At 41.7% G+C, this 25351-nt stretch overlaps 1 protein-coding gene across 1 annotated transcript; it reads left to right on the forward strand.

Moving 5' to 3' along the window:
- The first annotated feature begins 497 nt into the window (after positions 1–497).
- LOC109871638 (uncharacterized) lies at positions 498–22319 on the forward strand. Its single transcript, XM_020462565.2, has 3 exons — positions 498–3074; positions 7132–7963; positions 21688–22319. Exons 1-2 carry the CDS (start codon positions 1401–1403, stop codon positions 7867–7869), a joined length of 2412 nt encoding a protein of 803 aa, XP_020318154.1. The 5' UTR covers positions 498–1400; the 3' UTR covers positions 7870–7963; positions 21688–22319.
- The last annotated feature ends 3032 nt before the right edge of the window (positions 22320–25351 follow it).

The following is a 25351-nucleotide window of genomic DNA, read 5'->3' on the forward strand; positions in this document are numbered from 1 at the left end:
CATGTTTCATGGGCTCTCATGAAGTGTTTGATTTGATTTTTGAAAACATTTGCATTGATATCAGAGTGATTCAAGTGACAATTGAGTGCTAAGTACCAGGCTGTTAGCAAGTTTGGTGGGCTACTAATAACCATCAACAGCATCAGAGCTTGGAAAAACCTAGTTACCATGACTTAACGGTCACATGGAATGTGACTGCGGTCATGACTCGTCAACGCCGGTATGGCAGTAAATGGTCACCGTAACAGCCCTAAGTCAAGGTAAATATACTGTCTACACCATATGTTTCGAAAACAGTTTCATTTAGTTTAACTGTGAAGATGTACAACCTTATTGCTTTATTGTAAACTCAGACCAGAGAGAGCAAGAGAGAAAGAGAGAGAAAGAAATAAAGAGAGAGAGAAGAAGAAAAAGGAGCGAGAGGTAGAGTCTGAGAGTTGAAACCCTCCCTCTACAGGGCAGTGCTTCAGTCTCTCTAGTCAGAGGCGTCCGTCGGGTCTGTTCAGCCATGCAGTCTGTGGCTGCTGAAACCCCTCTTCTCTCATCAGTCTCTTACTCCTCTCTCACTGGCTGAGGATTCCCTGACTGGCTCTATCCAAGCTGCATTTAATTGAAGGGTGCCAGGTTGTAACCACCTAGCAAGCAGGGCTAATTAGCTCAGAAAGCTGTACTGGAGCAGGAGACTCACACAGCTACACCGCTGTCTAACGGACTGACTGGACGATAGAAACACACAGAACTAGATCTCCGGTGGAGGAAAGAGAGAGGGTGAGAGAGGGAGAGGAGACATTTACAGGCGACTGTGTGAGAGAATGAGAGAGAAGAGAGAGAGTTAGAAATAGCAGCAAGACTCAGAGTGTGAGAGGTGGAGAAATAGGAGGAGGGGAGGGGAGGGGAAGGGAGGAAACGGGAAATGCAAAGCCAAGTGAGGGAGAGCGACGGGAAGCCTGCAGCAACAAATAAGACTGAGGAACGAAACAGGAGAGGTAAAGAGAGAGAAGAAGAGAGAGAAGGGATAGGGGGGAGGTGGAAAAGAGGGGCCACGAGCAGGAGAGAGGGCTGCAGGGTGAAGGAGTGAGAGAAAAGTTAGAAAAGTGAGAGAGGGGGTCAGGGGAAAGAAAGAAAAGAGCATACAGAAAAACAAGTATAGAAGAGAAGGGGAAACAAGAGGCAGGAAGAAAGGGGGGAGGGAAGTCTTAGGTAAGAAAAAAAGAGCAGAGCTGAAAAAAAGTTTTGTTTTGCGGTGGAGTCAGTCATAGATGAGGAAAACAGCTTGGGTGAATGGCTAGTTTGGAGTTGGAGAGCAGCGTGGAGGAGGAGGGGAGGAGAAGGAAACCAGTTGTTGTTTAAGGCGTTTTCCACAGCAGCCTCTACTCTAGTCGGACTGTTTTCATTCTGACATGTACTCAGACAGCACACGGATGGGACACTATAGATTCATTCATCAAAACACAGACGACTACTGCTACTGCCTTCACTGTGTCCAATACGGACCCACGCTGTACCAGGGAGGACCAGGGGGGTACAGACCACCACCCACACACCCAGACCACCCAGAGGTGGACCTCAGAGGAGACATCAGCCTTCCTCCTTTCCCTGTGGAGCCAGAGGATATAGAACCTGGACTAGAGAAGTGTGAGAGAGGAGGTGAAGGAAGAGGAGATGGTGGAGGGGGAGAAGGTGGAGAAGGAGAAGGTGAAGGAAGTGGTGCTGAAGCTGGAGCTGGATGGGGTGTAAGTGGTCACAGTGCCCCACAGAGGAGGCCAGTGTTCACCGGGCCGGGTCAGCATGGTCAACCTCAGCCAGGCCAGTTTAGCCCCAGCCACCCCTGGAACTACAACCCTGCCCAGTGGACCTGCCCAGTGGAGCCTGGCCTGGGTCTGATATTCTACTCCCCTGTGAAAGAACAGTGTGGCTATGTGGGACAGGGTGGAGGTGGCACTGCTGGGACAGGGATCGGGACACACCCATTCAACAGCAATAGAAACGCGTCAGCCTCATCACTCCCCCTGGACCCGGCAAACACACAGTTCAGGGGTCAGCGGACCAAACACAGACAGGCTATCTACAGCTACGGTCCTGAGAAACCGATCTGGGATCAGTCAAAATACAGACTAGAAAGACAGGCTAGCTATAGTCCACAGGAGCAACACAGACAGGCTAGTCTCGGTTTAGAAAAGCAGGTCTGGGGTCAGTCGAACCACAGGCTAGAAAGACAGAATAGCTTCAGTCCACAAGAAATACACAGCCAGGTTAGCTACATTTACAGTCCTGAAGACAAGCTGACACAACGACAGCTAGTCCGCTACGGTCCAGAACAAAAGGTCTGGGGTCAGTTGAAACACAGACAGACTAGCTACAGCTACAGTCCAGAGGAACAGGTCTGGGGATATGCTGGAGATGAACACGATCATTTGGACAGGTGTGTACCGCTTGAACAAAGAGAATTACACCCTCACATGCGAAATGGACATAGTGGTGGTGGTGGTCCCAGCCCCAGGCGTGTGTACTCTCAGGGCGTGGGAGATAGAACTAACTACCAGGAGAGGACTACTAGATTAAAGGCTGGGGGAGCTGTAGGTGGGGCAGGAGTGGACAGCTGTAATGAACGACATGTCCCTGCTGGCTCTGGCTCTGTTCAGAAGACTTTCTTTTCCACTGAAGTCCCCCAGAAACAGTTGGTAATCCAGCCCAAGCAGAGGAGTCATTGTGGGCCTGGCCTTGGCCATAGAACCCCAAGTCATGAAGCTACTGGACCAGTGCATGGAGCCACTATAGGCACGGAAGAGAGATTCAACCAAAGGGCCAAACAGCCAGCAAGCCAGGGAGTCAACCAGAACCAGGGAGGAGACCCAGACCTAGACCCCCAGAGACAGAGGGTGAAGCAGAAGGATGGTCAGGGTTCAGCCCGGAAAAGCCAGTGTTCGGTCTGGGAGAACCAGTGTCATGTCCGGGAAAACAAGGGTTCTGTCCGGCAGAAGGAGGGCTTGGTTCGGGAGCAGATCAGACAGGTGGTGTCAGACCTGGAGGGGGTCCTGGGAGGTCTCAAACAGGTCCACGTGGAGATGAAGGAGGTAAGAACCCTTTGCTGTAGATAGCCTAGTTAATCCAGAAAAAAATGAAATTGAAAGCATCCCAGTGTTGTCATACCTTAGCTTGTCCATTGAGCTTTTGTCAATACTGTATGTTTAACCTAGCAGTTAGTCTGGTCCCAGATCTGTGTGGGGCCAAACACGGGAACTTTTGCTTAGACCATGGTTTAAACCATTGGTATGAAATGGCTTGCTGCTAGCTTTTCTCATCCGATGCTAAGGGCGGCCAGCTGATTAGATAATTATATCCGTTAACAAATTCCATCTCAGCCAATTAAAACGACTCCAGGAATCCACTAGGTGAAGCCTAGCATCCTCCTGGCTTCACTACTTATGAAACTGATGCAGTAAAAGACACAAAATCTTATTGTTGCTTTCCTGTCAATTTTGTTACCCATGCTATTGATTGACTGGCCTAGCCTTTATAGACATTCAGATCAACAATAGAGCTATCATCATTGTCATGGATGTGTTATTAGCTGGGTTAGCATGGGTTAGCTGGGTTAGCACCATTTTTCTTCAATGTTGATATAGGCAAGCCTAGCCCACTATAGGCAAACACGTAGTAAATTAATAATATGAATTGAGCTTCTTGGAGTCACTCAGACCAAAATACAGGCTATAGTATAGGCCTAATATAGAAATATGAATCACTACAATGAATATAGGTGAAGATACATAAACGTATACACTTAATTGTACAAGGATTTATATGCATTTTGATAATCGGTTACTTCGTCACATTTGCACTATTTTTACTTGAGTACACATGGTAAATTACTATTGGGTAAATGACTGCTATTTGACTACACCACAAGAGTCATTGCCTTTGACTTTTACAATGTCTGAATATAAACTTACATGTTATATAATCCTCCTACTTTTTTCAGTCAAAGTACATGGATGTTTGTTAAATGGATGAGCAAAAACTTTGGTCATATACCGTATCAGTCAAAAGTTTGGAGGGGTTTTCTTTATTTTTACTATTTTCCACATTGTAGAATAATAGTGAAGATATCACAACTATGAAATAACATATATGGAATCACGTAATAAACACTAAAGTGTTAAGAAAATGTAAATGTATTTTCTATGTTAGATTCTTCAAAGTACCCACCCTTTGGCTAGATGACAGCTTTGCACACTCTTGGCATTCTCCTAACCAGCTTCATGAGGTACTCACCTGGAATGCATTTCAATTCACAGGTGTGCCTTGTTAAAAGTTCATTTGTGTAATTTCTTTCCTTGTTAATGCATTTGAGCATATCAGTTGTATTGTGACAATGTAGGGGTGGTATACAGAAAATAGCCCTATTTGGGGAAAGATCAAGTCCATATTATGGCAAGAACAGCTCAAATAAGCAAAGAGAAACAACAGTCCGTCATTACTTTAAGACATGAAGGTCAGTCAATATGGAAAATGTCAAGAACTTTGAACTTTTCTTCAAGTGCAGTCGCAAAAACCATCAAGTGCTATGACTAAGCTGGCTCTCATGAGGACCGCCACAGGAAAGGAAGACCCAGAGTTACCTCTGCTGCAGAGGAAAAGTTCATTAGCGTTACCAGCCTCAGAAATTGCAGCCCATATAAATGCTTCACAGACTTCAAGTAACAGACACATCTCAACAGCAACTCTTCAGAGGAGACTTAGTGAATCATGCCATCAAATTGCTGCAAAGAAACCACTACTAAAGGACACCAATCAGAAGAAGAGACTTTCTTGGGCCAAGAAACTTGAGCAATGGACATAAGACCGGTGGAAATCTGCACTTTGGTATGATGAGTTAAAATGTGAGATTTTTGGTTCCAAATACTGTCTTTGTGAGACGCAGAGTAGGTGAACAGATGATCTCCGCACGTGTGGTTCCCACCGTGAAGCATGGAGGAGGAGGGATGTTTGTGTGGGGGTGTTTTGCTGGTGAAGCTGTCTGTGAATTATTTAGAATTGATGGCCACTTAACTGCCATGGCTACCACAGCATTCTGCAGTGATACGCCATCCAATCTGGTTTGCACTTAGTGGGACTATCATTTGTTTTTCAACAGGACAATGACCCAACACACCTCCAGGCTGTGTAAGGGCTATTTAACCAAGAAGGAGAGTGATGGAGTGCTGCATCAGATAACCTTGCCTCCACAATCACCCAACCTCCACCCAATTGAGATGGTTTGGGATGAGTTGGACCGCAGAGTGAAGGAAAAGCAGCCAACAAGTCCTCAGCATATGTGGGAACTCCTTCAAGACTGTTGGAAAAGCATTCCTCATGAAGCTGGTTGAGAGAATGCCAAAATTGTGCAAAGTGGTCATCAATGCAAAGGGTTTCTACTTTGATGAATCTAAAATATATTTTGATTTGTTAACACATTTTTGGTTACAACATGATTCCATATGTGTTATTTAATAGTGTTGATGTCTTCACTATTATTCTACAATGTAGAAAATAGTAAAAATAAAAACCCTTGGATGTGTAGGTGTGTCCAAACGTTTGACTAGTACTGTATTCAAAAGCCGTTTTGAATCTTGTATGATGTCAGGAGCCTAGTCAAGGAAGTATATTGTCACACTCCACTTAGACCATGGGTAACAAATTAAACCAAGCAGTTAGCCAAATGGGCAGATTGTTAAATCAACAATCTGCCTCTGGTGGCTAAACTGGATGGTTGCTCTACCATTTAAGGTCTCTGATAGGTTGTTTCGTTATTTTGTTACAATATGTAATTATCTGATCAGCTGGCCATCCTCAGCATCGTGTTGAAATTATTAAGGCTTATCATTTTGAGTTCCGTCCATCTCATTTTCCATTGACTGTACTTACCAAGCCATTGAAGTGTTCCAAAAACACATGTGATCTCACACTGAGTATACATTAAGAACAACTGCTTCATGACACTCCATGACATAAACTGACCAGGTGAATCCATGTGAAAGCTATGATCCCTTATTGATGTTACTTGTTAAATCCACTTAAATGAGTGTAAATGAATGGGATGAGACAGCTTAAAGAAGGATTTTTAAGCCTTGTGACAATTGAGACATGAATTGTGTGTGTCTGCCATTCAGAGGGCGATTGGGCAAGACAAAAGATTTAAGTGCCTTTGGAATTGTAGTAGGTGTCAGGCGCACCGGTTTGTGTCAGGAACTGTAACGCTGCTGGGTTTTTCATGCTCAATAGTTTCCAATGTGTATCAAGAATGGTCCACCACCCAAAGGATATCAACTCATTATTAGGAAGGTGTTACTAATGTTTGGTATATTCAGTGTATGTGAAATGAATGTGATCACTTGTGAAGTGTTCCAAAAACATGTTATTTTCACATGATTCCACATGTGAAATCATGTGATTCATCTGTAAGTGAGGACCCAGCAATCATTTTGATGGATATGTTTTTATGAATGTGTTTATTATGAACTGTAATGAATTCATGTTATGAGTAAAATAGACATAGGAAGAGGAGTTGACTGAAATGTACTCAGAGATCAGAGGACGAGGCTATGTAAACCTTAAGTCTATGTATACATTTCAGCAGGGTCTATGCTTACATTGACATCTGAGACAAAGCAGACACAGATCAATGGATATCCTCTCTTTCTGTTTATGTAATGGTACATGACATTTAAATTACATTTGCATTCAGCTTTGCAGAAAAAAATACATTGCAGGCAAGTATGGAACAAGATAGCATTGCTTGTGTTTCACATCATTTCTTGTAGATGCATTGATTTAAAGCTATTCACATGAACCTTTTGGCTAAAACCTGCCTGCTGAAATTGGCAGAGACACAAGCAACACTTTAAAGAGCCTGTCTTGAGACAGGTTCTGAATTATGGTTTGCTTTTATGGTGTCCATATGCAATAGGGCTGTAATATACTGTACGCTGTAAAACAAAATCTACATCTCATAACTCTTAGCTCTTAAGCAACAATCTACTGACATGTCATATCATAATGTAGTATAATGTAGTGTTAATTAATGTAGTATAATGTATTAATATGCAGTATTTTAGTAATGTAGTATATTGACTATGTATTGTCATTTAGGTGGTTGAACAGATTGATCTGCTGACAGCTAACCTTGACCTGGAAGAGGGATCATGTAACAGTTCCCCTCATGGTGGTGATGCCATCCCCAACCCCAGAGACTGCAGAGTCCTGATGTATAATCAGAAGACTAGTACTGGAGAGCAGATGTATACCCACAAGATTAGGACTGTTGACCTGAAGACTAATGGAGACCAGGGATTACTGTACAGAGACCCTGACCATACTGTCACCATACAAACTACCTCTCCGTCCCATGTCCTCACCGCATCAGTCATCAAAACCAACCGGGTTGGGGTCACAGCCCTGAGCCCCCTGAGCCCGAGCCCTTCCAAAGACTCCAAACAGGAAAGACGGGGGCTCAACAAAGACCCTCCTATACCTGGCCCTTCCAGAGACATAAACCATGTGACCCAGACCCCTGGGCTAGAACAGATTCCCTCCCTACCCCTACTATTATGGACCCACACCCCTATCTCCACAGCCATGGTTGGATACAGTGTCCCGTCTCGTAGGAGCCAGAAACCACCACTGTACCCCCACCCCAATGGACGGGTGGAGAGGCTTAATAAGGGTCTGGCTCCACCACCCTACCCGGCCCAGTCAGCCCTGCCGGTCCTGCCCCACCTGGCCCAGCCACCCTACCCTACCCACCCTAACCACCCTGCCCTGCCTCCCAGTGCCCTGAAGACACCCCCATACCTGGAGAAAAGCAGACCGAGCTCCAGCATGGTGTGAGGGGACAGCCTCACTTCCGTGGGGGCCGGGAACATATATGACAAGGACAGACCTACACTGAGAGGTAGTCTGAGAGGGACTGACCAGGGACATGGTAAGTGTGTTTGTATGTGTGTCTGCTTATGTTGTCACTTGGGTGCTGGTGACGGGGGAAAAACTCTATAAAGTTATATATTGGGATATTATTTTGTATTTCTTAGTCTTTTTTTTACCCCTTTTTCTCCCCAATTTCATGGTATCCAATTGATAGTTACAGTCTTGTCCCATCGCTGCAACTCCTGTAAGGACTCGGGAGACTCCTGCAGGTGAGAGTGGCGCGTCCTCCGAAACACAATCCAGCGAAGCCACACTGCTTCTTGACACTGTGCTAGCGACACAGCTAGCACTGCGATGCAGTGCCTTAAACCACTTGGGAGGCCTCTGGGATATTATTTTTTATTATTGATCGTATTGTTTTGACTATATCGCAATATAATTTTAGATTGCTGTACCTGCACTAAAACTCCAGGATTTTTTCTTCATAGCTTGTTCTCCATCTTCTTTTTAATAAAGTAGCCAATTAGTTTTCAGCACTTTTACTTCCATGAATGATCAAAACTCGTTTTATCATGGCTCTCTCTTCTCCCTCTGCAGAAGACATAGGCGAGCAATAAAATCACAGTATTGAATTGAAATGCATATAGAATCGTGAGAATTGCAATAGATATCATATCGGTGAGAATATCATATCGTGAGATCCCTAGCAATTCCAGCCCTAATGGGTTTCTTTGTGAGATCCCTGGCAAATCCCAGCCTTAATGGGTTCCTTCCTAATGGTTCTGACTCATGACTTCAAAGAAATAGAGAGCAGGCAGCTTGTGATTTACACAACCTGGCTGCTGATGTACAGATGTAGGATCTTAATTGGACCACTTTCCTGCAATGCAGGAAATGTAAAACTAGTAGTTTTGTTGAGATCTAAAAAGGCTTCTGTAGTTTGTAATTCCCACTTGGAAATTTCCAACTTAATTTTCCCTTACCAAAAATGTATCAACCCCTACAAAAATGTAAATGTATTATAATCCACATAACACATAACTGGCTCAAATTAAGATCCTTCATCGATCCGATATATGTACGTGATGCATGTACTTCATGATGGTAGTATAACAATTTGATTATACAAAATAATATTTGAGCAGCTATATTTGTGAAAATGCAAGATGATTGCTTGTATGTGTGTGTGTGTATGTGTATCTGTGTGTCTGCTAATGTTGATGTCACATGAGTTCCCACTTCTCATTATATCTTAGTCATCATGACTTCAGAGAAGTGGAGAGTAGGCTGGAGTTGAATCATTTCTTGTAACGAGACACTGACATCTGAGATTGATAGTGGAAACAAATGTCACTAAGTATTTATAGGATAACATTCATGAGTCAATATATATCTGAGCATTGCGGGACTACAAAATAACTCCCTGACACATTTATCTTACTATCATTCACAGATATAATATTTATAAAGATTGTGTTACACATGAAAGATCTAATTGACCACCATCAAACATCACAAATTAAGAATTCCAGAACACGTGTCTAAATGGCTGCAGAGATTTACACCACCATGTATAAATATTTGAGTAGATAAGGTCCCAAAAAATACAATATTGTTAGATTTGGTAAAGAAGTGTGAAAATTGGTACACTTTTATAATTTTTAACACTTAACAACACCTGATATAATGCCATTCATTAAAGCCCTGGGTCGGTATATAACGCCACCTGTAGGCCAATTGTGAAAATGCATGTAGGGTACTAGGGGGTAACTAGCCCCCTCTAAGAACAATGTCTAATTGCTGACACAAAAAAGCAACGTTTGGAGAAAAAAACTTGGTATATGGATGAAAGTCATGCTTAGTCAAATAAACTAAAGGGAAATAAATGGCTACAGTTCACACTTTTTTTATTATTTCATGAAAAGTAGATTTTTTTTAAAGTACCGATGTAACTGCCCCCCTCCCCCCGGGGGTGCCAGTTACCCTGGTAGAAGATTATGGCATAGGATTTCACACAAGTATGTTAAAATCCATTTCATTCTTTAGTAAGTAATACTTAAAAGCTAAGTACAGTTGTCTCATTTTAATTATTTAAATAAAATATGGGGGGGAAGTGGTGTTGCACATGTCACCATTAATATCTGCACTATGAGGAGATTTGATGTAAAGTCCCTCTTTTTAACTCACCTTTTTAACTTCTTTCTTTGTTGTTAATTTTCGATACAATCCATTATGTACAAATGCACCTAATATTATTTGAATAATGCAAGATTTAAAACCCAGCAGTCTTTAAAATGATATTCAGGATCAAAAGGTTTTCAATAGTTGGAATATAATATTGGAATGGAATATAACCAAAACTATTAAATGACATTGGAATATAACATTTCATACAATAACTTAACTAATTAACTCAGTGTAACATTGATGTGGCAACTTTCTTATGCTCTGCTATTGCACAATTCTAAATTGTACATAGGTCCCAAATAAAGCTATCCCCAGTAAAATTGGAGCACCCCTCATGAGGCTACCAATCCAGTCCCCACCTGTGACTGAAAACAGGGGGAGAGATGCCAATTGAAAAGCTCTCTTAAAAACGTAGCTAGCTATCTACCTACATAACATAAAATGCTGTGCAAAACAGCTAAAAGTTTATAAAGTAACATCAACTGTGAAGCTATCAGTCACTAGTGGAAACATTTACAACTGCAATTAAGTTATGTTATCTTTTGAATGTATTTTACCTCAGACGATCTGATAGTAAGGTTGCTAGCTAGCACTCCTAGCAGCTTATGCTAACTAGCTAGCTGGCTAGCATTTTCTGCTAGTGAAGTTGCTAGCTAGCAAGTTAGCATAAACTAGCAATAACTGGGCCAGTCATTTTCTAAAAGACAGGTAGAAACACATTTGTAACACACTGGTCACAATGTGGCCCTTTGGGGGTGTATATCATGGCTCCCCCCTCTCTCACTCTCCCCACCACAAATGTTATGACTTTACGACAGGTCATAAATACCTGGTAGAAACTGCCATGCAGTATTGAGGGAGAGAGTCTACCACAGGGCTGCCCAACCCTCTTCCTGGATATCTACCATCCTGTGGGTTATCAGTTAAACATAGTGGCAGGTCATTTTTTACCCTTTCGACAACACAGGGGTTAAATGTGAAGACTTATTTGATCAAATCAATCCTCTATGTGTAATTATTATTACGTGATTAAACTAATCATGTAAACTTTAATTAACTAGGAAGTCTCTATTTCCCAAATTGACTCATCAGATATTTTCATATCTTATCAAAACAGTCACTTAATTAATGAATTATTATTATTACCTCATCAGTTCTTATTAGTGAACGTTGCAAACCCTTGGATATCTGCACAAACCCTAGTTTCCATAATGAATCACCAATATACATATTGACCTAATGATTTATTTACTAGCTAACTAAATAATCACACAGTATTACATAACAAACAAACAGTAGATATTTGGGTTCTACATGATACAAAGAAAAAGTCCCCGCGGACGAAGCCGATATGGCAGCTTGATAGACGAAGGAAAAGGGTGGGGACTGAGAGAGCGAGACAGAGGAAACGGATTCACTACACCAAGTGGATAATTATAATCATTGAAATGCTAATCCTTTACACATGAACGGCCGCTTATTCGAGAATAATTCAAATGTATATATTTATGCCCGTATGTCGTTGTTGTCTCTCCGTAGAAAACAGTCGCTTGTCCTGTAGAGTTCATCAGAGTCTCTGGTAAACTTTCCCAGAAGACACAATGTCTTTCGTAGTTGTAGGTGGTTAGAATGGGTACTTCAGAGTACATTTCGGTAATGTTCTTATAGAATCGATGCTTCGGTGGTTGTCGGTATTCTCGTTCTAGACTTACGTAATTTCTAGCTGCAGACCAGTAATTGTATGTCTAAGATTTGCTCTTATTCTGTAGTGATCGATAGTCTCACAGTTTAACCATTTCCAGACGTGTAGCCAAAACTACAGCTGTATGGTCTCCGATGGCCTATAAAATTGTAGCCGTTCCAACGTGGGGACTCTGTCCCGGCGTTCTCTGACTTAAAACCTCTTAGAGCTACCCCCCTACTTTTTTCAATTTCCGCCTGAAAACATACCCAAACCTAACTGCCTGTAGCTCAGGCATAGAACCTGCAGAATATGCATATTCTTGGTACCATTTGAAAGAAAACACTCTGAAGTTTGTGTAAATGTGAATTGAATGTAGGAGAATATAACACAATAGATCTGGTTTAGATAATACAATGAAAAAAACATGTTTTTTTTTTTATTGTTGTATCATCATCTTTAAAATGAACAAGATAAAACAAACATTCAGATAGGATGATGGGGACAATTTCAGTGAAAAACATAAGAGGGCAACAGTACTTGTGCAAAGTTTCAGAATGATAACTTCTAAAATGAGTGTGCTACATGACTTTTATCATGAAGTCACCCCGGTGTCCCACACAAATGTACCCAAGTGGCCAGATTGGTGAAGTTATACATTTTGAATGGAATAACTATATACAAAATACCAAAATGGTATTCTAACACCCCCCCCCCCCCAAAAAAAAATGGGGGAAAAAACATGAAAAAAATAGATACATTTACAAAATAACAATTTCAATATTTGGAAGACCCTCAGTCCTCTACACAATATTGTGCTGCTGATGCCAGGTGCCATAGCAGTCTCTTTCTGCTGTAAAGCAGAGGGTCACCAAGCATGTGGTGCAGGTGATGGGGGACCTCATTCTGCAAAGAACACAGCGACGCCTCCATGCTGTGCCCTTCCATGCTGTGCACCCTGAGGCACATCCATGCCTGCAGAAATCAATTTGGGCAGATGAACACCACTTGTGGGGGATGAACCAGCTTCAGTGGGGGATGGACACCTTGGCACTGGGGGCTCCCATTCAGAGTCAGTGACACTGTGAAAGAAAATGTTCAGTAAGAATAGTTTCACATATGAGCCCTTGTATCAACAGGTATAATAAACAGATATATATATAGAGTACAGGGAACATAAGGTTGAATATATTATTAGAGACCTGCTAGATCTACTGGCTCATTTATATTACAACAGACCAGCTGTATCTAATGTCTCCATTTCACTTTGGCCATTGTTGTGGGCCTGCCCTCCCCTCAACAGCCTCAAATAGGCTATTTCCTTTAACAAATCTTATTTAATATTATTAATTTCAAATAACGGCATTAGCATGAGAAGAACTTACAAGTCCAAAACGATGTTCTCTCCATTCAAAAAATATTCCTCCATTTGGGAATCGCTAAATGAATCATCCTCGATCAATTTCTTCTAAAATTGTGTGTACATCTGTATATCTAGACTTAGATTTAGCTTTCCCTGACTTCGTCGCCATACTGATTGATATATAAACAGCTGAATATGCGTTTTACCAAAACAATGTTGTGTACAACATGCGTGGCTCCTTCCGGTATGAATCGTCAATGGCGAATGAACCTCTTTACGCCGGAGTTTACTACATGGGTTGGTCTTCCAAAACATAAACATTACATATTGCCGTTTACCTCAGCTCATTGGCTATCTACCCAGCTAGATTTCAAGACGATCAGTGGTCATTGGGTTAAAATACAGTCAATCAACAAAACAGCGGTCATATCATTGGTGCACAATGATGTCATTACTTGTTGTCTTTGCAGAGAGGTTAACAGCAGAGAAAACCACCTAAATGATATTTGTCCTAGAGTGACCCCAACTTTAGAAAAAGTGAAACATCGCCTTTGTTCATATTTCCATGAAAGCTGTACACGACCAGGGTACAAAGATTGTCTTAGGGTCATTTTTGATCATCATTTGAAGCACACACACACACACACACACACACTGAGAAATTTAGATTGTGTGCTACTGATTGAACAAAACTAAAACTTTCTTGTGCATGTGCAGCATCTCCCCTCCACGACCCCACACATAACTTAAGTTCACAGACAAAATAAAAACAATTTCAGACTAAGTAAACATTTCTTGAAAGCATTGTTTACCAATGGGGAATGCAGTCAGAGGCTATAAAGGTGCTGCGGATGACAGTCCTCCCAGTTCTCTCTTTGCTGAAGCCATGAGTGCACGTTTCAGTGCCCAACAGGTCGTAGATCTCATTTTTTCAGATATCCAGGAGGAACAAGAGAATAATGATTTGGAAGAGGAGGAGGTATCTGAAGATGAAGATATGGAAGAATACAACCCAGAGCACGATGCATCCTCTTCAAATGAAGAAGAAATCCTCCAAGCTGAAAGAGAAACATTTTTGTCAAAGAACAGCAAAATAACATGGTCCTTGTCACCATATGACAACCAGGGCAGGATGGCAGCACAAATGTCATAAGGATGACCCCAGGGACCACAAGACATGCAGTTGCCCATGCCCAGGACATTGCCTCAACATTCTACATGTTCATAACACCAGCCATTGAAAAAAATCATCCTGGAGATGACACATTTGGAGGGTTTCCGTAAACATGGAGACTACTGGAAAAGGATGGATGAGATTGACCTGCATGCCTACATAGGGCTGCTAATCTTAGTGAGTGTGTATAGGTCCCGAGGCGAGGCTACATGTAGTCTCTGGGATGCAGAGAGTGGAATGGTAATTTTCCGAGCCTTTCACACTTTCTCAAGAATGCAACAATTTGATAACCGTGAGTCAAGACCTGCAAGACGTGTGAGAGACTAACTGGCAGCCACAAGAGGTCTGGGAGAAGTGGGTGGAGTGTCTGTCATGCCTCTACAACCCTGGGCCTCAAGAAACAGAAGCAGCAACTGGTTCCATTCAGAGGTAAATTTTTATTTTCATATCTGAAATGTAAGTGATTTTCACTGTTCATTTTATTATGTATTGCTGTAATATAATTGATTTATGTCATTGTTTTCTGTGACACTGATACTAATTACTGATAGTAATCTCTTTTGTCAAAAGGTTGCTGTCCTTTCCGACAGTATATGCCCAGCAAGCCAGCAAAGTATGGCATCAAGATATGGGTGGCCTGTGACGCACAATCCAGCTACGCTTGGAAGATGCAAGTCTACACAGGGAGGCCGTTCAGAGGAGGCCCAGAGAAGAACCAGGGGATGCGGGTTGTGCTTGATGTGACAGATGGACTGAGGGGGCAAAATGTCACGTGTGACAATTTCTTCACCTCTTATGAACTCAGCCAGCAGCTCCTGAAGAGGAAGATCACAAGGTTGGCACAGTTAGAAAGAACAAGCCTGAGCTCTCCCCTGCACTCCTCGCAACAAGGGGGAGAGATGCCTTCTCATCAAAGTTTGCCTTCACCTCCACCACCACTCTAGTTTCTTACCTCCCAAAGAAGAACAAGAATCTGGTCCTCCTGAGCACACTGCACAAAACGGCTGAGATCAATGATCGGACTGATGGACTACTACCACAACAAAGGAGGAGTGGACAACTGGGACAAGGCTTCAGGAGGATGACTGCCCGCTGGCCCCTGGTTATCTTCCATAACATAATTGATGTGTCCTCATACAATGCCTTCGTGATATGGAACAAGATCAACCCTACCTGGATGCCTGATAAGCGGAACAAGAGGAGGGTGTTCCTGGAGCAGCTGGGAAAGGCACTTATAACCCCACACATTCAAAGAAGGGAGTGCCTCCCCCGCACAGCAGCCTCTGCAGCGCTTGTGAAAGCTGTTCAGGGGACTGAATCCTGTCCTGATCCACCTGAGGCTGCAGCTGGGACAGGCTAGAGGAGGAGTTGCCAATTCTGCCCCCAAAGAATGACTGTAAAACAAATACTATGTGCTGCACATGTGAGAAATACATAAGTCCATGCACACACACTTGCATACTGTCCTACATGTGCTAATTAGAGTTGACCTATGCAGTACCTTTAGCAATAATAATAATAATTGTAAACCTCTACTTTAGTAAAGAAAACAATTATGACAGGTGTGTTGTAATAAAAACGAGGAGTGTCCACTGCCACTGACTAAATGCAGTCTTTCTGCATTGTGAAGAGGGAAAACCCAAATATTCACCAAGTTTGTGATGAATGACAGGATATTTCTTCATGCAAAATCGATTTGTGGTTTAAAATTCAATGAAGCGCTTTATTTTAGGGATTGAGCGAAGGCGGGTAATTTTTTACCCTTCGGACAAGGGGAGTGTACAGAATGTTAAGACTACACTTAATGATAGTCACAGACACGACACACTCATCCAACATTTTACTAATTTACAAGAAAAGTATCTACATTTTTTTATCTAAACAAGTGGATTATTTATCTTAAGGCATTCCTACTTGTATATTTAAAAACAAATTATAGAACTTACTTCATTGGAATATATCGATAACTTTTTCAAAATGTAAAAAAATGTGATAAACTTATCACAAAATTATTTTGTTGAAATATCTCCAAAAGCTGTAATGACACAGAGGACATTTTTTGTTGAGCAAAAGCAGTGGCAGCCAGGGAAAGTGATCTTAATATGAATTACAGGGGTGCGAGCAGTTACCCCAGGGGGCTAGTTACACCCTAGTACCCTAAAGTACCCTAAATGTATTGATGTTTTGGGTCAACGCTTCCCCTGTGTTGGGTCTACATGGCCCCAAAATAGCTTGAAAGTGTTGTATTGGTTTGGGGAACACATTCCATAAACCAACACCATAAGGCCTTTTTATGTAATTTTTTACTTATGATCGCAACTGATTAAAAAACATAATAAATTGTAGTAAGATTTTTATATTTTCACTGTCAGGTGTGCTCCCTCTCCGGCCTCTAGGTTACCAGGCTGCTCGTTATGGCGCACACTTGTCACCATCGCTACGCAAATCAGCGCATAATGACACTCACCTGGACTTCATATACCTGCCCTATACATGTCACTCCCTTTGGTACCTTCCCAAGGCGTCATTGTTTCAGTTCTTGGGTCATGTCTATGCGTTGTTTGTGTTACGTGTTTGTTTCATTTATTTATTTAAAAAACTCACTCCCTGAATTTGCTTCCCGACTCTCAGCGCACATCGTTACATTCACTTTCAAAGTTGTGTATTAAATACAAAGTAACCTTTACACTTTTACACCCATGGAGCTGGTTGGCCATTTTGTAAAACTGTTATCCTAGAGTGTAATTGGTTAAATATGTACACTGTAGCTGGGTATATTTATTTGAATATATCCTGGCTTTTTGTAAAAGTTTTGTGATCTTAACATAAAGGGACATCAGATTTCATGTCACATTTCTTAAAAGTGCCATAGTATATATAATATATAAGCAGTATGAAACTTTGTATTTAATACACCATTTTAAAAGTGAAAATATCAACATTATACTGAGTTTTCTGATGGTTTTTCATAATTGTTGCGATCATGAAGGAAAAAACAAAGGCCATATGCTGTTGGTTGATTGAATGTGTTCCCCAAACCAATACAAACATTTAAAACTATTGTTGGGGCCATGTAGACTCAAATGTCAATACAGGTAAATGTATATTCACAAATGGTGCTACAAGCCAACCTGAGGCTCGGCTAAAATGGCACAATATGAGTTTTTTTCAGCATGAAAAGTTATGTGTCAGTTTTCACCCTTCTATACCACATTGAACAATTTTCTAGCTTATCAACTGGACTAAAAATTAAATAATGAGAGAGAAAGAGAGAGTGAAGATACTGTACTTCCCTCTTGTGCAGAATATGTGTAACTGCAATCTATTTTCTTTCTGGCCTGTGCCTTGTGTCTGTGAGTTGGGCAAGCACAATCTGGTTTTAATCATAAAGCCTTTGGACAGATATCAGAGCAGAATGAGGCAAACCAAACGCTAACTTGTTATATTTGAGATGGTCACATAAACATGAGCAGTTCTAGACATTGTTCAACATGGCGAGAGTCAAAGACGGTGTGGATATAAAGAACAGCTTCCAGGGAGAAAAGGCCTGTGACTTCTGGATAAAGCTTTGAAAATAGGCTTTGAAATAATGGAGAAGTAGATCGATTTTTTTGTAGAAATTGTTTCTTGTAAATCGCTTGTAAGTACACAACTATGGTTATTTTCTACGCAATACATTTTGCAGTGTTAAATTTACACTTACAGTAAAGAGTGCATTTTAACACCATCTCAGGCTACATATGGTGCTAGTCTACAGTATTCTGATTAGAGTGTTAATATTGAGTGTTAACGTAAAACTCTGCCATGTAAAAAATTAACACTGCAGTACACTTGCCAGTGTTACTGAAATGTAACACTATGGGGTAAGTAACACTCACAATGTTACTTATATTCAACACTAGTGTTGTAACTCCTATTAGTGTTAAACAAAACACTGTTGCAGCAAGTCCATTTTGGATGTTGTTTTAACACTGTATGGTGTAAATCCTAAATTGCATATTTCATATGGAGCCTTTTCTTTTTGAGTGAATTGTGAAGTTACCACCCATGACTAAATGTGTTAGTAAGAGAGACATGGTTGTTTAATTCATTATTTTTAAAGGCCTGTGGCTTTCACCAAATAAGTATCTAGGTGAAGGTTATCTTTAAAATTTTACTTTATGACAATTCATTTGTTGTCCTTAATTAAGCCATTTTGCCACAACTTTGGAAGTATGTTTGGGGTCATTGTCCATTTGGAAGACCCATTTGAGACCAAGTTTTAACTTCCTGACTGATGTCTTGAGATGTTGCTTCAATATATCCACATAATTTTACTTCCACATGATGCCATCTATTTTGTGAAGTGCACCAGTCCCTCCTGCAGCAAAGCACCCCTACAACATGATGCTGCCACCCATGTGCTTCACGGTTGGGATGGTGTTCTTCAGATTGCAAGCCTCCCCCTTTTTCCTCCAAACATAATGATGGTCATTATTGCCAAACAGTTCTATTTTTGTTCCAACAGACCAGAGGACATTTCTCCCAAAAGTACAATCCCCATGTGCAGTTGCCAACCGTAGTCTGGCTTTTTTGTGGCCGTTTTGGAGCAGTGGCTTCGTCCTTGCTGAGTGGCCTTTCAGGTTATATCGATATAGGACTCGTTTTACTGTAGATATTTTCTTTTTTAATCTATTACCGCTCCTCTTCTCTGCTGTCCTCAAAAGCACATATTGTATTTGAATGATTAGCCTTGGATGAAAGAAATAACAGGCAGAGATTTAATTGGACTCATATTGGACTTATACATTGGAGGAATGACCTTTTATCTTATATTCCTACTCCTCCATCTACAGTAGCAAGGCTGAACAACAAGGACACATACTTAACCTATGAGTTCATCCTCCTTGACACTATCTAGGTTTCCATCACTACTTAATTAAAGACTGTACAATACAGAAATGCCTTTATGCAAGGAGAAATACATTCTTAAAAGTCTAAGGCGTTGGGAGGGGAAGTTCCAAGCTGACATATTAGTGTGTAGGCTAAACCTTTCGGGTGCTACAGACTTCATGAGTCTTCTTCATGAGAAGACCGATTTTTGGGATCTCCTAGTCTGAGAAACAGAGCTGTAAGCTCTGCCACTTTCCACCACAGATGCAGAAGGGCGACATAGGTGGATGCTTTGGATTGAGAAGCAGCCCATGCAAAAACATGACAGCTCTAGCTTAAACTGACAGATTTTGATGTGAATTTTTTTATTATGTTACATAGATTTGTGCACTTGTGTGTCAATAGACTCTAGGGGGTTAAATGTATATCAATTTATTGGCTTCACTGGGGAACAAGGTCAATTCAATTCAGCAGGAGAGCTGAAATTGTAAGAATTTAAATGGAATTGACCCCAACCCTTCTGGGCAGATGCTCTTGATACAGAATGTAAAGCCACAATTGGTCATTTGTTATGTTTTTAACCAAAACAGTGCCTTCAGAAAGTATTAACACCCCTTGACTTTTTCCACATTTTATTGTTACAGCCGGAATTTAAAATTGATTAAATGTCGATTTATTTTGTCACTGGTCTACACACAATACCCCATAATGTCAAAGTGGAATTATGTTTTATAATTTTTACTAATTCATAAATAATGAAAGGCTGAAATGTCTTGAGTCATTAAGTATTCAATCCCTTTCTTATGGCAAGCCTTAATAAGTTCAGGGAATAACAGTTTGCTTAACAAGTCACATAATAAGTTGCATGAACTCTGTGTGCATTAATAGTGTTTAACATGATTTTTCGAATGACTACCTCATCTCTGTACCCCCACACATACAATTGTCCCTTAGATTCAACCACAAAGACCAGGAAGGTTTTCCAATCCCTCACAATGAAGGGCACCTATTGGTTGATGGGTAAAAAAAGAAGAAGCAGACAATGAATATCCGTTTGAGCATGGTGAAGTGATTAATTACACTTTGGATAGTGTAACAATACACCCATTCACCACAAAGATAATTTTTACAGCGTTTAATGGCTGTGATAGGAGAAACCTATTTATTTAGCCCTTCGTACATCAGCTGATATCTCAAAGTACTGTACAGAAACCCAGCCTAAAACCCCATAGAGCAAGCAATGCAGGTGTAGAAGCAAGGTGGCTAGGAAAAACTCCCTAGAAAGGCCACAACCTAGGAAGAAACCTAGAGAGGAACCAGGATATGAGGGGTGGCCAGTCCTCTTCTGGCTGTGCCAGGTGGAGATTATGACAGAACATTGCCAAGATGTTCAAATGTTCATAAATGACAAGCATGGTCAAATAATAATAATCACAGTAGTTGTCGAGGGTGCAGCAAGTCAGCACCTCAGGAGTAAATGTCAGTTGGCTTTTCATAGCCAATCATTAAGAGTATCTCTACCACTCCTGCTGCCTATAGAGAGTTGAAAACAGCAGGCCTGGGACAGGTAGTACGTACGGTGAACAGGTCAGGATTCCATAGCCCCAGGCAGAACAGTTGAAACTGGAGCAGCAGCACGGCCAGGTGGACTGGGGACAGCAAGGAGTCATCATGCCAGGTAGTCCCGAGGCATGGTCCTGGGGCCCAGGTCCTCTGAGAGAGAGAACGAAAGAGAGAAAGAGAGAATTAGAGAGAGCATACTTAAATTCATTTGGGACACCGGATAAGACAGGAGAAGTACTCCAGATATAACAAACTGACCCTAGCCCCCAGACACATAAACTGCTGCAGCATAAATACCGGAGGCTGAGACAGGAGGGGTCAGGAGACACTGTGGCCCCATCCGATGATACTCCCGGACAGGGCCAAACAGGCAAACAGGAAGGATATAACCCCACCCACTTGCCGAAGCACAGCCCCCACACCACTAGAGGGATATCTTCAACCACCTGCTTACCATCCTGAGACAAGGCCGAGTATAGCCCACAAAGATCTCCGCCACGGCACAACCCAAGGGGGGGGGGGGGGGTATTCTAACCTAAATGGCAGAGTGAAAAGAAGGAAGCCTGTCCAGAATATTCCAAAACATGCATTCTGTTTGCAATAAGGCACTAAAGTAAAACTGCAAGAAGGTGGAACTGAAATTAACTTTATGTACTGAATACAAAGCATTATGTTTTGGGAAAATCCAACACAGCACATCACTGAGTATCATTCTTCATATTTTCAAGCATTGTGGTGGTTGCATCATGTTATGGGTATGCTTGTCATCGGCAAGGACTAGGGGGTTGTCTAGGATAAAAATAAACTTAATCAAGTTAAGCACAGGCAAAATTCTAGAGCAAACCCTGGTTTAGGCACTGTATATCATTCATTTAAATGACCATTGACCATTAGTTGTATTGTAGATTGCAATTTTAAGTGCTGTGTTGTTGTCTTCCACAGGAGCCCTGACGTGGTGAAGAGATTACTTCAGTCAGTGATGGACACAGAGACAGAGCTTGGCCTGAAGATGGGGGTATTTCCAAGGGTGAACGCTCTAGACAGACAGGAGGGGAAGGGGATTACACATTACAGAATGAGATGCACAGACCTGAGACACAGCATGCAGCAAGCACTTCAACCTAACATATATAACTTAAAACAGCAAAAAGACACATTTCTGGTACAAGTTGGACAATAAAGTATTATATTCATAACTAAACCCTACTTGAATTATACAACGAAGGTTATCAACCAAAGAATCTGTAGAAAAATGAGAATCGATGTTGGAAGTTATATGATTATAGTATCTATATTCATGTTTATAAATGTTTATTTTAAAATGTTCTGAGATATTAGAAAATTGTACTGTCTGAAACATCCAAATAGAAATACTTCATATTGACAACTGAATGTCTTACATTTGTTACATGTGTGTATGGATTAAAAAACAACAATGACCTAATAATGGACATTGATTTTGATTTGAAATTATTTATGTTCTGGTATGGCACCAATGGAAGACAGTAGTCTGTCTCAGTATGTTTCTTCTCCACTTGACTCTCTGTATTTCATGGCACTAGGGTCTAAACTGCCTTTGCCTACATCCCAAATTACACCCTATTCCCTATATAGTGCACTACTTTTGATCATAGCCCTATGATGGGAGTCATTTGGAACGCAACCTGAATGTCTCTTGCTGTCTTTATGCCATGGCACAGACTGCTGTGTGTTGGAGCCGTCTGCACGTAGGCCTGCTAACCTCTCTGTCTCTCTGTTTATTTAAGTCTTGTCTGAGAGTATCACCAATTCTCTCCCAGATACTCTGCTCCTACTTTTAGGTTTCTATAGTACATGTCTCTCTGTGTCTCAATATCAGACCTAGGTTCAAATGCTACTTGCAATCTTTCAAATACTTCTTTAGATATTTGCTCTAGCCTGGCTAAAGTTCCAGATGGACGGACGGGTTTTACAGTTTTGAAACTATTCTATTGGGCCCAGTAAGCCACGCAAGCTCAATCAAGCACAGATGAAGTGTTTGAAATTATTTCAAATAGTATTTGAATCCAAGTCTGCTCAGTGTCCAGCTCTCTCTGTGGTTTACAAACCCTGTTTCCTCCTGTCACTCCAGTCTCCTCCACCCTCACCACAGAAGAGCTCTCTTTCTCCTCTGTTGACGTCAAGCCCTGTTGACCGATGACGAATGTACTGAGTGTGTACCACTACAAACTGTTAGTCACACCCACAGGAACACCACACGGCACAGTAGTTACGTGTCTCTGGCAGTGTCTCAGACGCTGTGTCCAAAATGGCACCCTATTTATTCCATATGTAGTGCACTACTTTTGACCAGGGATGCAGGCTCAGACTGTCCTGGAAAGAGTGATTGTGTGGTGATTGGGCGAGAGGGGTGAGGTTGTGAGTAGATGCTAAGCCACTGAGGATTAGGGAGAGCCACAAGGTCAAAGACGCACACACATCTGTTCTAAGGTACCGTAGCAGAGGTAGCCTACTTTTAGTCACTTGCAGGAAAACCTTTTGGATGTTCAAATTAGTTTGAAACTAATGTGCACTGTTCAACCACATTCTATATGGTTTCCTTATCATTCTAGCACTTGTGCTAAAAAATAATTACAATGTAGAAATCTTCCAAATCATGAGAAACCACCTCTCATCCTATTCAATAGCTAAGCATGTTTGGTCATTAAGTTGCTCTCATACTTCAAAATTGTGTGACTTTTCTAGTTCTCCTATTCTTTTGCAATGTTTTACACAAATACATATTTTTATTTGTAAAGACAGGCCATGGAGGCCCAGGTCAGAATAAAACATTTAAATATCCTCTTCAAAGCCAAGTTGACTGACTTCTCTGCAGTGCTGGTACAGGATCTTGATCCGCTTGATCTAGATCAAGATCTATATAGATCTCTATAGATCTATATATAAAAAAGTATTATTCACCTCAAATCTGAAATCCACAACAGAAGCTAGCCAGAAGCAAGCCAAAAGCTAGCCAGAAGCTAGCCAGTTTACTGGCTAACGTTAGTATTCAGCTAACCACGGTTGGTGGCCATCAGCTATCCTTTAGCTCTTTGGAAGTATGTTGGGGTCATTGTCCATTTGGAAGACCGATTTGAGACCAAGTTTTAACTTCCTGACTGATGTCTTGAGATGTTGCTTCAATATATCCACATAATTTTACTTTCTCATGATGCTGGAATCTAGAATTGTCTCTCCAGACCTGACTACCCTTAACCAACACAAAAACATCCTATGGCGTTCTGCATTAGCATCGAACAGCCCCCGTGATATGCAACTTTTCAGGGAAGTTAGAAACCAATGTACACAGGCAGTTAGATAAGCCAAGGCTAGCTTTTTCAAGCAGACATTTGCTTCCTGCAACACAAACTCAAAAAAGTTTTGGGACACTGTAAAGTCCATGGAGAGTAAGAACACCTTCTCCCAGCTGCCCACTGCACTGAGGATAGAAAACTCTGTCGCCACCGATAAATCCACTATAATTGAGAATTTCAATAAGCATTTTTCTACGCCTGGCCATGCTTTCCACCAGGCTACCCCTACCCCGGTCAACAGCACTGCAACCCCCACAGCAACTCGCCCAGGCCTTCCCCATTTCTTCGTCTCCCAAATCCAGTCAGCTGATGTTCTGAAAGAGCTGCAAAATCTGGACCCATACAAATCAGCCGGGCTAGACAATCTGGACCCTTTCTTTCTAAAACTGTCTGCCGAAATTGTTGCAACCCCTATTACTAGCCTGTTTAACCTCTCTTTCGTGTCATCTGAGATTCTGAAAGATTGGAAAGCTCTTCAAAGGGGGTGACACTCTAGACCCAAACTGCTACAGACCTATATCTATCCTACCCTGCCTTTCTAAGGTCTTCGAAAACCAAGTTAACAAACAGATTACCGACCAATTCGAATCCCAACGTACCTTCTCCGCTATGCAATCTGGTTTCAGAGCTGGTCATGGGTGCACCTCAGCCACGCTCAATGTCCTAAACGACATCATAACCGCCATCGATAAGAGACATTACTGTGCAGCCGTATTCATCGACCTGGCCAAGGCTTTCGACTCTGTCAATCACCACATCCTCATCGGCTGACTCGATAGCCTTGGTTTCTCAAATGATTGTCTTGCCTGGTACACCAACTACTTCTCTGATAGAGTTCAGTGTGTCAAATCGGAGGGCCTATTGTCCGGGCCTCTGGCAGTCTCTATGGGGGTGCCACAGGGTTCAATTCTTGGGCCGACTTTCTTCTCTGTATACATCAATGATATCGCTCTTGCTGCTGGTGAGTCTCTGATCCACTTCTACGCAGATAACACCATTCTGTATACTTCTGGCCCTTCTTTGGACACTGTATTAACAACCCTCCAGACGAGCTTCAATGCCATACAACTCTCCTTCCGTTGCCTCCAACTGCTCTGAAACACAAGTAAAACTAAATGCATGCTTTTCAACCGATCACTGCCTGCACCTGCCCGCCCTTCCAGCATCCCTACTGGACGGTTCTGAATATGTGGTCAACTACAAAACCTAGGTGTCTGGTTAGACTGTAAACTCTCTTTCCAGACTCACATCAAACATCTCCAATCCAAAGTAAA

Source organism: Oncorhynchus kisutch, linkage group LG27 (assembly GCF_002021735.2).
Source record: "Oncorhynchus kisutch isolate 150728-3 linkage group LG27, Okis_V2, whole genome shotgun sequence".
Taxonomy (NCBI): domain Eukaryota; kingdom Metazoa; phylum Chordata; class Actinopteri; order Salmoniformes; family Salmonidae; genus Oncorhynchus; species Oncorhynchus kisutch.

What these genes read in the sequence shown, in the direction of transcription:
- LOC109871638 (XM_020462565.2), top strand. Translation starts at nt 1,401, where the DNA reads ATGTACTCAGACAGCACACGGATGGGACACTATAGATTCATTCATCAA. An exon ending in TCCACGTGGAGATGAAGGAG is followed by an intron (nt 3,075 to 7,131) that starts GTAAGAACCCTT and finishes ATTGTCATTTAG; the next exon opens with GTGGTTGAACAGATTGATCT.